General features: G+C 40.7%; 1 protein-coding gene across 3 annotated transcripts in view; it reads right to left on the bottom strand.

Annotated features, from left to right (window-relative positions):
• The window catches only part of il16 (interleukin 16), a 129,293-nt gene extending 124,036 nt beyond the window's left edge, over positions 1-5,257 (bottom strand). For all 3 annotated transcript variants that reach the window (XM_057839858.1, XM_057839890.1, XM_057839868.1), the window contains exon 1: positions 5,147-5,257. In XM_057839858.1, coding sequence (XP_057695841.1) covers positions 5,147-5,159 — 13 coding nt within the window. In that variant the 5' untranslated portion in view covers positions 5,160-5,257. The remainder of the gene's footprint in view (positions 1-5,146) is intronic.
• Positions 5,258-15,166: the final 9,909 nt, after the last annotated feature.

Raw genomic sequence — 15,166 nt, 5'->3', positions numbered from 1 at the left:
GGCCGCTCAGAATCTGCACAAGTACTTTGCAAACACGGGCAATGAGTCTTTAACAGAAAATTCCAACCCCCCCGCCCCAAAATAAAAAGGCTGAGAATCCATTCCTTGATGTCCACAGGATGTTGCAGATGCATATCAAGCAGAACAGCAAAGCCTTTTAGGCGCTCCGGGCGGATCTCATCCACTCTCAGTGCCTTAACCACCTTGCTGACTTCTGTCTCAGAGTTAAGATAGCCCACCTCAGCATCCCCAGACTGCTTTCGCATCCGAAAGCGTCTCGTTTGAATTGAGAAAGTCTTCAAAGTATTTGGCCTACCAAATCACAACAGCCTGATTCAGGTTAGCAGTGTACCCATGTTGCAGTCATTCCTTTCCAGAACTCCTAAACCCTCAGTTGTTCTTCTTATTTTGCATATTTACAGAGCTATTTTCTAGAGGTGGGCAGGAACAGGTTATATTTACTCCGTTTCACTTACTTGAGTAACTTTTACTTTTACTTCAGTAGATGTGTGCAGAAGAAACGCTGCTCTTACTCCTCTACTTACTCCTCTACTTTGAGCTACACATGAGTTGTTACTGTTCTTTATTCTTCTTTAAATTTATATTTGCCACAGATGTCCACAATGGCTACCATTTCACCGATGAAATGTCACAATAAAAATCACATGACTCCAATATACAAATTACACATAACAACACCGTCATTAGACCACACAAAAGATAGCAGTCAGAAGACTCATGACCACACCGGCGTGTTTAATCACGTTGTGTCCTTAAAGCACTGTAAAAAAAATTAAAATCTAAAATTTCACCTGAAAAGGCAGATTTCAAGCTCTTTCCCAGTTTTGGCACTGAAAGACCAAGGAAAACCGCCGATATGATTGTTTTAATTTCATGGTAGGAAATATGTTTCTCCACTAGAGAGCACTCATGCTCTTTGGACAGGTGATATTTCATTTTTCTAGTTGGAATTTGATGATTTATGTAAATTTTGGGAGGGCAGTAATAACAGTTTATATGGATCAGTGCTTCTCAATTATTTTCTGTTATGCCCCCCCCCCCCCCCCCCCGAAGACGGAAAAGTTTTGCACCCCTCCACCAAATCTTTGCCGCTGTAAATAGTATCATGTACATCAGTATCGATACATCTCTGTGTAACATTGTGTCCTTTTTAATATTAAAGGGAAAAAAGTAATATAGATCAACTTAAAATAAAGTATAATTTTATTAACATTGTTTTGTCTGTAACATAAAAGGCTAAAAGCGCAATTGCAACAGTGTCATTGGACTGAGGGACAGTTTATTTTTGCTGCAGGCAGTATCAGCTCCTTTGCTATGATGTGGGGTTATTTTGCACTGAGCAATTTGGTATGCCACAGTATATGATGCTAACTATGCTCGCTGGTTTACTGATGTAACTCTGACAAAGCGGGACGATTGTTGGCAATATTTGGCATGTTTTCGCTGTAATTGGCATATTTTCGCTGAAAAAAAAAATCTAAGCAAAAAATCAAGCAGCTTATCAATGTGATTGGGGTCTAATGCCTTTAAGTGACGTCTTAATTGATTTGGCTTCCTGCTGTCCGCTGCAAACATTTTTAGACACAGTAAACAGACTGGTCTTTCCTCGTGTCCCACTGTATTAATAGTCAAAGCCAAATGGTACATACAGTGGTATGAAAAAGTATCTGAACATTTTGGAATTTCTCACGTTTCTGCATAGAAATCACCATCAAATATGATCTGATCTTTGTCAAAATCACACAGATGAAAAACAGTGTCTGCTTTCATTCTTCCATTAATGATTGCAAGTTGTCCAGGCCCTGAGGCAGTAAAACAGCACCGAATCATGATGCTCCCTCCACCATGCTTTACGGTGGGGATGAGGTGTTGATGTTGTTGAGCTGTTCCATTTTTCCTCCGCACTTGACACATGTGTTACTCCCAAACAATTCAACTTTGGTTTCATCGGTCCACAAAATATTTTGCCAAAACCCCTGTGGAGTGTCCAAGTGCCTTTTTGTAAACATTATACGAGCAAAAATGTTTTTTTGTTTTTTTACAGCAGTGGCTTCCTCCGTGGAGTTCTCCCATGAACACCATTCTTGGCCATAGTTTTACATATATTTGATGTGTGCACAGAGATATTGGACTGTGCCAGTGATTTCTGTAAGTCTTTAGCAGACACTCTAGGGTTCTTTTTTTACTTTTTTGAGTATTTTGCATTGAACTCTTGGTGTCATCTCCGGTGGAGGGCCACTCTTTGTGGGGGAAGCAACAGTGCCAAACTCTCTCCTCTTTTTTCCGACCCATGATACACATCAGACAATGCTTTTCATCAAGGCAATTCTGACCAGGCGTGTGTTTTATAGTGGATAGGGCAGCTTTAATTGTTTGGGAGTAACACACAACGTCATGTGTGGAGGAAAAATTGAACAGCTCACCAACATCAACACCTCATCCCCACCGTGAAGCATGGTGAGGGAGCATCATGATTAGGGGATGTTTTGCTGCCCCGGTGCCTGGACAACTTACTAACATTATTGGAAGAATGAAAGCATTTTTTTTTTTCCATCTGTGTGATTTTGACAATGATCAGATCACATTTGATAGGGATTTTATGCAGAAATGTGAAAAATTGCAAAAGGTTCAGATACTTTTTCATACCACTGTACGCGTCACCATATCTCCTCGTCTTAGCTCTTCATATGTCCGGTGCTCTCTGCTGTATGCTCTTATTTGGTCCAAAAATTCTGCGCACACTCTGAAAATGAGAGGGCACACTCTGAAAATGGGAGCGCACTGCCACCCACTGAGTGGATGTGCAATTACACTGTATTCTAGTACGGCAAAAAAGTATGTTGCCCAAGGTCACATGCGCCCCCCCCCGACCCCCCGCTTCCCTCTATTTGAGAAGTACTGTTGTACATACAGTGGGGCAAATAAGTATTTAGTCAACCACTAATTTAGCAAGTTTTCCCACTTGAAAATATTTGAGAGGCCTGTAATTGTCAACATGGGAAACCTCAACGATGAGAGACAGAATGTGGGGAAAAAAAACAGAAAATCACATTGTTTGATTTTTAAAGAATTTATTTGCAAATCATGGTGAAAAATAAGTATTTGGTCTATGTCAAAAGTTCATCTCAATACTTTGTTATATACCCTTTGTTGGCAATAACGGAGGCCTCACTTTTTCTGTCAATCTTCAAAAGCTTTTCACACTGTTGCTGGTATTTTGGCCGATTCCTCCAGGCAGATCTCCTCTAGAGCAGTGATGTTTTGGGGCTGTCGTTGGGCAAAATGATAACAAGAACGGGGAGAAAAAAATCCCAGAACCACACGGGGGGACCTAGTGAATGACCTACAGAGAGCTGGGACCACAGTAACAAAGGCTACTATCAGTAACACAATGCGTCGCCAGGGACTCAAATCCTTCACTGCCAGACGTGTCCCCCTGCTGAAGAAAGAACACGTCCAGGCCCGTCTGCGGTTCGCTAGAGAGCATTTGGATGATCCAGAAGAGGACTGGGAGAATGTGTTATGGTCAGATGAAACCAAAATAGAACTTTTTGGTAGAAACACAGGTTCTCTTGTTTAGAGGAAAAAGAATACTGAATTGCACCATACCCACTGTGAAAAATGGGTGTGGAAACATCATGCTTTGGGGCTGTTTTTCTGCAAAGGGACCAGGACGACTGATCTGTGTAAAGGACAGAATGAATTGGGCCATGTATCGAGAGATTTTGAGTGAAAATCTCCTTTCATCAGCATAGACATTGAAGATGAGACGTGGCTGGGACTTTCAGCATGACAATGATCCCAAACACACAGCCAGGGCAACAAAGGAGTGGCTTCGTAAGCAGCATTTCAAGGTCCTGGAGTGGCCTAGCCAGTCTCCAGATCTCAACCCCATAGAAAATCTGTGGGGGGAGTTAAAAGTCAGTGTTGCCCAACGACTGCCCCAAAACATCACTGCTCTAGAAGATATCTACATGGAATGGGCCAAAATACCAGCAACAGTGTGTGAAAATCTTGTGAAGAGTTACAGAAAACATTTGGCCTCCGTTATTGCCAAAAAAGGGTACATAACAAAGTATTGAGATGAACTTTGGTATTGACCAAATACTTATTTTCCACCATGATTCGCAAATAAATTCTTTAAAAATCAAACAATGTGATTTTCTGTTTTTTTTTTCCACATTCTGTCTCTCATGGTAGAGGTTTACCCATGTTGACAATTACAGGCCTCTCTAATATTTTCAAGTAGGAGAACTTGCACAATAAGTGGTTGACTAAATACTTATTTGCTCCACTGTAGATGATGTTGTGTTGATTTTTTTTTTTTTTTTTCTGTTTAATGAACAAAAATCAGATGTCATCGTTAAGCAATTACTCATTATTTGATTGTAGATATTACAGAATACTTTTTTACTAGTACTTGAGTCAATATTTGGGATGACTACTTTTACGTCAGTAATATTATTTTGAAGTAACACTACTCTTAGTTGAGTAAACTGTTTGGCAACTCTACCCACTTCAGCTTACAGAACATATTACTGTGCAAGCTATACATCCATTGCTGCACTGCAGCCGAAAAGACCCTCATTGAAGAATATGTAGAGGGGCGGGGTTACTGTGCAGCTGAACAACATGTGTCTTGTTAGGAGTTTGCAATGGGAGTTTTTCCAGTCGGTGAGCCAAAGTAAGCTCTACAAAAGAACAGTAAAAAGTAAAAGGGAAGCTTCCTGTCATGCTTTGCATGCAGACTAAAATCAAAGTATTTTCTCAAGCCACATTGGTCTCATTAATGGTACACTCTAGGCTGGAGATGTGATGGTCCAGAGGATGTCAAATGATCTGCTACCTGCTTCATTGACATATTTGAGCTACAAAGATGACCTCCATGTGTTATTCGAAATTTTCAACTAATCTGCACATGCATAACGTTTTGTCAAAAGTCAACAAGTTTTAGCTTTTTGTCGTCTCACATTTTATACATAAAAGCACACACTTAAATTTAGTGTAGTAAGCGCTTACTTAATTTCTCAACATTCACAGCATCTTTTTGATAATTCCGTGCAAAATTTCCAGCCTGACAAGTAACTTTGGTAAGTTAAATAAATACATCTACACACTAACTCACCATTGTCGATCATAATAACTCTCAGTCAGCTTCAAATGCTTCTATCATTGGGGGAAAAAATGTTATCCAAGAAAGTAGACAGGCAAGATGAAAGCATGTTTCCTCAACATGATTCAACTAGGAAAGAGTGTATGTACCTTACCTCCTCCTCCTCTTCCTCAGGCACCTCCTCCTTCCCATTCTGGAGAGTACAGTAGTGTGTTTCAGAAAGTCACCTCAAAATCGTCCCCCCTTTCCTGTGAGCCAACTCCAAAGAAAAACACACCGCTCTCAACTGGGCCTGACCACATTTTTTGCATCACACACACTTACTGTAGTATTACGAAGCTTGCTGAATGTATGTGTTTGTGCGCGTGTAGGCAGTAGAGTGTGAAGGAATTCTCTGTCGCCCAGTCCATTTTACACATGAACACAACCTCTCGTTTGTTTTCGTGAGTAAAGTAGTTGCTTTGGGTCAGCTCTGTTCAAAGGCCAGTGCGGAAAATCAGACTACATTTTGGTCAGAGATGGGTAGTAACGCATTACAGTTACTCTTACTTTGCGCTTCAATATTCAAGCATATATACATGAACAAATCATTGTTTTTATTTATCTCATTCATTCTCATGTATCTCATTAATATCATAATTAATACACATGTAGCGCTTAAAACCATTTATTTGAATATACATATACACAAGCATCTGAGGTACTTCCGCCCAGGGCCGGCCCAGGCCATTTGGGGGCTCTAAGCAAAATAATGCCAAGGGGCCCACATTTTTGGCCCACCTTTTAGTCACAGTGTACTGTGAAACCCATACATGCAATCCAACCCATACGTCCATATTTTGTATATTAATCAGATTTTGTTGCACTGCATACTTCTAACTTCTCACCCCAAATGATTGTCAGTACTTACAGTAGACGGCGCCAAACCTTTTTCTAAAACAGGAAAAAGAAAGAAGTTAAGGAAGAACTTTTATATTTTAAGCTTGTAATCAAGCATCAAAACTCACAATAGTAAAATAAAGCAAACTGTAGTAAGCAAAATAAAATATAAATTAAACAATTTCACAGTCTCACAATGTACTGTGCAGTCACAACCAGTACAACAGTACACAACTGTTGCATAACGTGAACGTCAAATATCACAACAGCAAACAGAAAATACAGTCTGATACTTTATGTTAGGGCTGTCAAACAATTAAAATTTTTAATCGAGTTAATCACAGCTTAAAAATTACTTAATCATAATTATTCGCAATTCAAACCATCTCTAAAATATGCCATATTTTTCAGTAAATTATTGTTGGAATGGAAAGATAAGACACAAGACGGATATATACATACAACATACTGCACATAAGTACTGTATTTGTTTATCATAACAATAAATCCACAAATGGCATTATTAACATTCTTTCTGTTAAAGAGATCCAGGGATAGAAAGACTTGTAGTTCTTAAAAAGATAAATGTTATAGTTACAAGTTATAGTAATTTTATATTATATATATTGAAACAAATGAATTTCACAAACAGAAGCCACGACTAACTTACAACTAAAAGCTTCCTTAATGTATAAAGTGCAAAAAATGTAAACAGAGGATACTTGTTTTTTAAGCTTGTAATCAAGTATCAAAAGTCACATACAGTGCCTTGCAAAAGTATTCGGTCCCCTTGAATCTTGCAACCTTTCGCCACATTTCAGGCTTCAAACATAAAGATATGAAATTTAATTTTTTTTGTCAAGAATCAACAACAAGTGGGACACAATCGTGAAGTGGAACAACATTTATTGGATAATTTAAACTTTTTTAACAAATAAAAAACTGAAAAGTGGGGCGTGCAATATTATTCGGCCCCTTTACTTTCAGTGCAGCAAACTCACTCCAGAAGTTCAGTGAGGATCTCTGAATGATACAATGTTGTCCTAAATGACCGATGATGATGAATAGAATCCACCTTTGTGTAATCAAGTCTCCGTATAAATGCATCTGCTCTGTGATAGTCTCAGGGTTCTGTTTAAAGTGCAGAGAGCATTATGAAAACCAAGGAACACACCAGGCAGGTCCGAGATACTGTTGTGGAGAAGTTTAAAGCCGGATTTGGATACAAAAAGATTTCCCAAGCTTTAAACATCTCAAGGAGCACTGTGCAAGCCATCATATTGAAATGGAAGGAGCATCAGACCACTGCAAATCTACCAAGACCTGGCCGTCCTTCCAAACTTTCTTCTCAAACAAGGAGAAAACTGATCAGAGATGCAGCCAAGAGGCCCATGATCACTCTGGATGAACTGCAGAGATCTACAGCTGAGGTGGGAGAGAGTGTCCAAATAGGACAACAATCAGTCGTACACTGCACAAATCTGGCCTTTATGGAAGAGTGGCAAGAAGAAAGCCATTTCTCAAAGATATCCATAAAAAGTCTCGTTTAAAGTTTGCCACAAGCCACCTGGGAGACACACCAAACATGTGGAAGAAGGTGCTCTGGTCAGATGAAACCAAAATTGAACTTTTTGGCCACAAAGCAAAACGATATGTTTGGTGTAAAAGCAACACAGCTCATCACCCTGAACACACCATCCCCACTGTCAAACATGGTGGTGGCAGCATCATGGTTTGGACCTGCTTTTCTTCAGTAGGGACAGGGAAGATGGTTAAAATTGACGGGAAGATGGATGCAGCCAAATGCAGGAACATTCTGGAAGAAAACCTGTTGGTATCTGCACAAGACCTGAGACTGGGACAGAGATTTATCTTCCAACAGGACAATGATCCAAAACATAAAGCCAAATCTACAATGGAATGGTTCAAAAATAAACGTATCCAGGTGTTAGAATGGCCAAGTCAAAGTCCAGACCTGAATCCAATCGAGAATCTGTGGAAAGAGCTGAAGACTGCTGTTCACAAACACTCTCCATCCAACCTCACTGAGCTCGAGCTGTTTTGCAAGGAAGAATGGGCAAGAATGTCAGTCTCTCGATGTGCAAAACTGATAGAAACATACCCCAAGCGACTTACAGCTGTAATTGGAGCAAAAGGTGGCACTACAAAGTATTAACGCAAGGGGGCCGAATAATATTGCACTCCCCACTTTTCAGTTTTTTATTTGTTAAAAAAGTTTAAATTATCCAATAAATTTTGTTCCACTTCAGGATTGTGTCCCACTTGTTGTTGATTCTTGACAAAAAAATTAAATTTCATATCTTTATGTTTGAAGCCTGAAATGTGGTGAAAGGTTGCAAGGTTCAAGGGGGCCGAATACTTTTGCAATGCTGTCATATCTGGGAAAAAAAAATACATTGAACCCCCCCCCCCCCTCCAAAATAAAAAAGCTGACAGAAAAAAACCATGAAAATGTAAATTTTTTTAATTATTATTATTTGTTTTATGTAAATAAGCTCGCCTCTACTTCATGGGTTTTCGATTTTTTTTGGGGGGGTGGGGGGTTGTCCTAATTGTGAAAAACAACAATAATCACTTGATTCCATTATATCAATCAGGGTAGAGGTAGTCACATGATCACACACAAGCCTGCAGTCTTATGATCACGCCGGCCTGTTCAATCACGTGGCGTATTTAAAGCACCTTAAAAATTTTTTAACTATTTCATATAGAGCGCTACTCGCACAGTGGATCGCTCTGAACTGTAGACCACTATGGCTGCGTTCAGACTGCAGGCATATCTGATTGCAGTCAGATTCCTGCTCAAATATGATTTTCAGGGCTGATTGTTCACACTATTTTTAGCAAGTGTCACCATCAGATCTGGCTCTATTCAAACTGGTACCTCGACATACGTTCGCATCAACATACAATCCTTTCCACATCTTACCTAAAATTTGACTCATCATTTGTCTCAATATATGCGCAAAATACGACGATTTATGACAACGTTCATTGTTTTCCCGCAAGACTCGCGGCGGATTTTTTTAGTGACGGAAATCAACACTGGTGCCAAGAAGGTTCATACAGTTGGTGAAAAAAGGAAAAGGTGACGGTTACCATTGAAATGAAGATGATAGAAAAATATGAGCGCGGTATGCAGGTGAGTAAACTGGCTAAAAAATATGGCCGGAATATTTCTAGGATCTCGACAGTCCTCAAGCAGATGTATCCTCCTCTAATCCACCCGCTCTTTCCTCCAACCGCTGTTCACCACTTTCTATAAGGCAGGGAGGGCAGTGTAGCCCATCCCTCCTCCCACAGCCCAGCAAAGGGGCCATCGTCACCCTCCAGGGATCCAGGGTGGTTCCCCGGGCCACCCGGGCCCCCATCAACCAGCCTTCAGGGATGGGGAGAGGGGACGCACCACCAACCCCCACGCCCACCCCCACCCGGCCCACGAGTCGCAGCCCCCCAGCCGGCACGGCACATCGTGGGACCCCCTACAGCCCACCAAGCCCTGGGCAGGGCCCCCCCGCCGGAGCAGGCGACACCCAGCCGACACACCAGCGTCCAGCCGGTGACACGCGCCGGAGTGCAGGGCGGATACCCAGGCAGAGAAGAGAGGTGAATGTGGAAGCAGAAGAATGCCGAAGAGCCGCCGGTGCCCCGATATCTCCCCACTCCCGCAGCCACAAGCCCAAACAGAGGGGAGGCCACGCCCCGGGAGCCACGCCATAGAGAAAAAGTGTGGAACCCACCTACCACCCTATTACTGTGGCTGCTAGGTCCCCAACTGGCAAGCACCGTGATGGGATTGTGTGGAGAGGGTCGTGCAATGTATGCATAGCTGGACGCTGGTGTGTCGGCTGGGTGTCGCCAGCTCCGGCGGGCGGCCCTGCCCAGGGTTTGGTGGGCTGTAGGGGGTCCCGCGATGGCTCGTGGGCCGGGTGGGGGTGAGCGGGGGGATTGGTGGTGCGTCCCCTCTCCCCATTTCTGAAGGCTGGTTGATGGGAGGCCGGGGAAACACCCTGGATCCCTAGGGGGTGACGTTGGTCCCTTTGCTGGGCTGTGGGAGGAGGGATGGGCTATGCTGCCCCCCCTGTCCTGGGTCAGCTTGGGGACTGGGTGTGGCCCTGGGGTGGCGTCTCCGCTCATCTGCGTGGCTGTTGCATGTTCGGTGGGATTCGCGCATGGCTGGATGTGAATGGGCACGCTCGGATGGAGCTCCTCGGTGCCAGGATTGGCGATGGGACTGCGTAGGGTGGGTTGCCAGCGGGCTCACACTCACAAGGGATTCACCCGATTACTGTTTTCTAGATCACAGGGTTCATTTGTGTACACTCCACCCCTCCCATTCAGTTATCTTCTAGACTCCCATCTCTCTGTCCCTGGTTAACAGGCACCCCACATGGTGTAAACCGGAAATACATCTAGCTGATGATAACGCTAATACAGTGGTACCTCTACATATGAAGTTAATTCGTTCCAGGACCTTGTTTGTAAGTCAAAATGGTCGTACGTCAAGCAGGATTTTCCCATTGGAATATAGTATAATTCCAATAATTTGTTCCACAGCCCAAAAACCTACACCAAATTCTCAATAAATATTGTTGTTACTATTGCAAATATCAATTACAAAGAGCAAAACAAATACATTATGAATAAAAATAGGAATAATAATTTAATAATAATAATACCTTTAATAATGTAACAAACCAGGTTCTAATGTGGCGAATGTGTTTTTGTTGTGTACCTGAACGCATCGCGTGGCAGACTTGATAGTAAGCCTTTTTAGTTTCACTTTCACCTTGTTCACTTGCTGAGGGGGACACTCAACACAAGTTGATGGAATAAATGATTAGAAACCTGACGAAGATGGCGATTTCTTTGGCGATGTTCCCACAATAATAATTGCCACCTAATTTATAAAGACTGGCGAACGGAGGAGGAACGTCATGGACTGTCTACGGCTGTATTGTTGAGTGAGCCGAATGACGGATCATATTTTCCTATCATATCTATCTTCATGTCAATGGTAATGGTAAGTGTCACATTTTTCCTTTTTTTTCACCACTTGCACTAACATTATTGGAAACTATGTTGATTTCTCTAACAATAATATCTGCCGTACGTTTGTCAGTGGCGCCACTAGGGGGTCGCCAGGGATGGCCACGGCCCCCCTATAAATTTGTTGGCCTCCCCACAGGCCACCCCGCTTGCCAGTATATCGTTAGATTGTTGTAGCATCAGTTATGCATTTCATCCCAAATGAATGCATTTATTTTGTTTCGTTAAATGTATACCTTATGCCTAACATATACATAACACAATAAAACAGAATTGTTGTGGAACTCAAAATGTTGACTATGCACATTAAATCATTAGTAACATCAAATATTACACAATACACCAAAGTATATCAGTAGCCATGTCCTTATTCTGATAGTTTCCCCTGACCCTTTTATTGCAATAATATAATGAAAACCTGAAATTATGGCTTTTAGTTTTGGTGTGCCACCAGCGGTGAAAGTGGACCAGAACGGTCAGGAACGTAGTTCCGGTATAAGATTCAGGGCCAGAACGCAGTTCTGGTATAAGATTCAGGGCCAGAATGCTGTTCCGGTACACGGTGCTTTGATTCCGAAAATATGATGGCAACTGTCAAAACACTATGTAAAAAATTGTTTAAAAATGCTAAGCTGCCACAAATGCATTTCTTCTCCAAGAAGAAAACAATCTACCAACATCAGATTTACATACAAAAGTGTTAACAACAAGCATAACAAAGTGCTTGTGTTGCATAATCCGTTTCCACCCATATTTATTACCGGTATCTATTTTATTCCACAGACGACTTGGAGGTTGACGATGATGAGTCATGTCAATGTGCGAATACAATATTGCAAATTATCCGTTCAATTGGCTGTCATACTGACATGTGATCAGTTAGCTCGGATTGGTTCAGATGTGCATAATTTCTGGAACAGCAAAAAAAAAGAAAAAAGAAAAAAAAAAGGTTGAATTGATGCGACAAAAAAAGGGCAATGCAACATAAAATGGATCAAATCTTTAAGAGCAACAAAAGAGTTGAGGAGGCTCATTCCTCATATTTAGTTTTATTTTCTTCTGATGGGGAGGTTCAGAACATCTTAGCTGGAAATGTGTACTTTGGACTTAAATTTGTTCATTTACAGTATGTTAGGCTACTTATTCATTTCCTTTATTCATTTATGTTAGACTACTTATTCATTTCCTTATGATTTAAAAAAGTCAATGTTTGCACGATCTTCAAATTATATTACATTTCACTCTGCATTTTGTACTTATTTTTCTGAATGCATGTTACTTATATCTTTGTTATTAAAAAAATAAACAAAAAGTTCATGTTTACATTAACTTCAATTTTAATATACATCCTATGTTTTTAAGTAGTTAAAATTGAGATTTGGCATTTAGTATGTGAGGAAATGAGGGAAAATAAAAATTAGGAGACGGAGGTTGGGGTTATAGAGCCTACCCACGTACCACGTGCTCGCTGTATGGTTCCGCCCACTTGTCCGTCAAAACATAGTGTTAACCTGTTACGGCTACGTACATTTCTCCTATTTACGGCGTGTTTTTTCTGCCTCTTAACATTAATAATCAAAATGGTGAAGGCGTGTGTGGCTGTTGGTTGCACTAACAGAGAATATGGAAGGAGAGACTTGAAGTTTTACCGTATTCCGAGGGATCCAAAGAGGAGAGCGAAATGGACATCTGCAATTCGACGTGAAAACTGGACACCAAAAAATCACCACAGACTATGTAGTAGTCATTTTATATCCGGTAAGATGCATTTAATATATATTTAGAGGGTTTTGGCCTGACAACCACAATTAAGATAATTGCTAGGCTAATCGCCGACAACATACGACGTAGTACGACATAGTTTCAAATTCAAGATGTTTGTGACTTCCCTTTCTTCCACCATCGTTATTTTTTGAATAATATTTAGCTGGTACCAAGTGAAAGAAACTGGCCTCGTCTACGGGGCTGACAAATAACCACAATTAAGATCGTTGCTAGGCTAATCGCCGACAACATACGACGTAGTACGACATAGTTTCAAATTCAAGATGTTTGTGACTTCCCTTTCTTCCACCATCGTTATTTTTTGAATAATATTTAGCTGGTACCAAGTGAAAGAAACTGGCCTCGTCTACGGGGCTGACAAATAACCACAATTAAGATCATCGCTAGGCTAATCGCCGACAACATACACGTATGTATGTAGTGAGAGTGCTATCGCTAAACCATACAAACATTAAAAGCCTTAACTCAATTGACAAATGACATGAAATACATTAGACTTGACTGTGGATGTTAGCAAGAATAAAAGATTTTCAATTGAAAATTTCGTAACTCACCTTTCCAAGCACAAGATAGATTCCTGCCGAATTTTCGTGGATGAGGACCTGCTTCACCCAACCAGCAACAAAGTATTTATATGCTTCCAAGCTCTTGAAGTTTTTCATATTTTCGTGAGAATAGGCTGATTTAGTGTGGACAAGATAATTGTAAATATCTGCGTAGCAGATGTCGGGCAGACAGGGCGAAGACAGTGGGTCGAAAAACATCGATTTGGGCATCAAATATGGATCTGGCGACTGTATAGAACGAAGCTTTTCCTCATAACGCCTTTTATGCAACAGATCCAGTGAGTTTGCGGCATCAGAAAGCACCGGGTCTTCCATGAAATGCATTTTAAATTCCGTCATCAATTGAAAACAATGCTAATACAGAGTCAAAATGACGGACAAGTGGGCGGAACCATACAGCGAGCACGTGGTACGTGGGTAGGCTGTATAGCTGTTTTTGTTAACTTTTATTTTGCAAATCCGAAAAAAAAAAAAAAAAAAAAAAAATTTAATGTTTTTTGAATGAAAATCAGTTTTTGTATGTCTTACAGAAATAACTGTGCTAAAACCATTTTCTTTGCATTTCAGTAGTTTAAGAGGCTTGACACCCCCCACCCCCCCCCCCCCCAAAATGAAAGAAAAAAATTAATAAATAAATAAAGTTTCTTGCTCCATGGCGACCTTCACGTTAGGGAGTTCCGGCAAGACATTCTAGCCACTTTCACCCCTGTGTGCCACCCCAAGATTTTAAGTGGCCCCATCTGGCCACCCCTATGAAAAATTTCTGGAGGCGCCACTGATGTTCGTCTTGTGGGAAAACACAGAAACTGCAGTGGTGTCATAGATTGTCATATTTAGAGCATGTCGTCGGATGTAGAAACAAATGGCGAGTCAAATTTTACGTCGGCTGTCGAAAAGATCGAGTGTCGAAGCGATCGTATGTCAAAGTACCACTGTATGTCCATAGCTAGTGTAGGCGTTCAATGTATTTCTTCTTCTTGTTTGTGTTTCTTCTGTCTTTCTCTCCTTCTTTTCTTCTGTTCCCCCATCACCACTTCCTATTCGCTGCTTTGTCTTAATAAGTTGAATGATCACAATGGGAGTATGTAATACTCCAATGTGAAACATTAAAACTATTCAGATGAACCGAACACTTAGACTCAGACACAGATTCTCCGTGTCAAACAGCTGAACAGGACAGGTATAAGAAAGAAAAAATGATGAGGGCCTACAAATGTGTTACACGACCTTTAAACTGCCTTGCTAAAAGACAATAACAAGCAAAACTCAACAGCTCTATGATGCCGAGAAGAATAAAATATTGGATTTATTTATTGCACTAAATGGTCCAAACGTTCATGTGCCAATGCGCCAAGGGACTTGAAGTTCTTTCTTGATGAAAGAAGATTTGCATTTTATGTTTGATTTTATTTTTTTAATAACATGAAGCAATACTGTTGTTTGAGGGGGTTGGGGGAAAGGTCCTGCAATAGCACTTTATGTTTTATAATTGTTTTTTCATTTTTGCCCAGGTATACATATTTTAATTTTTTTTGTTTTTAATTGTTAATTGATTTGTATGAAACCTGATTAAAAGTGTTTACTAAATGTTAGCATATTCACATTTGTGTGTATTTGGTTCAGTCAGTCACTGAAATATATTTAAAAATGAATAAATAAATCAATTTTTAAAAAGGACAAAAATGATGTAAATTTAACTTTTGTATTGTTGTATCAAATAATAAAAATGGAT

The sequence above is a fragment of the Corythoichthys intestinalis genome, chromosome 1 (genome assembly GCF_030265065.1).
Source record: "Corythoichthys intestinalis isolate RoL2023-P3 chromosome 1, ASM3026506v1, whole genome shotgun sequence".
Lineage (NCBI taxonomy): Eukaryota > Metazoa > Chordata > Actinopteri > Syngnathiformes > Syngnathidae > Corythoichthys > Corythoichthys intestinalis.
This window is presented reverse-complemented; position numbering and strand designations above follow the sequence as displayed.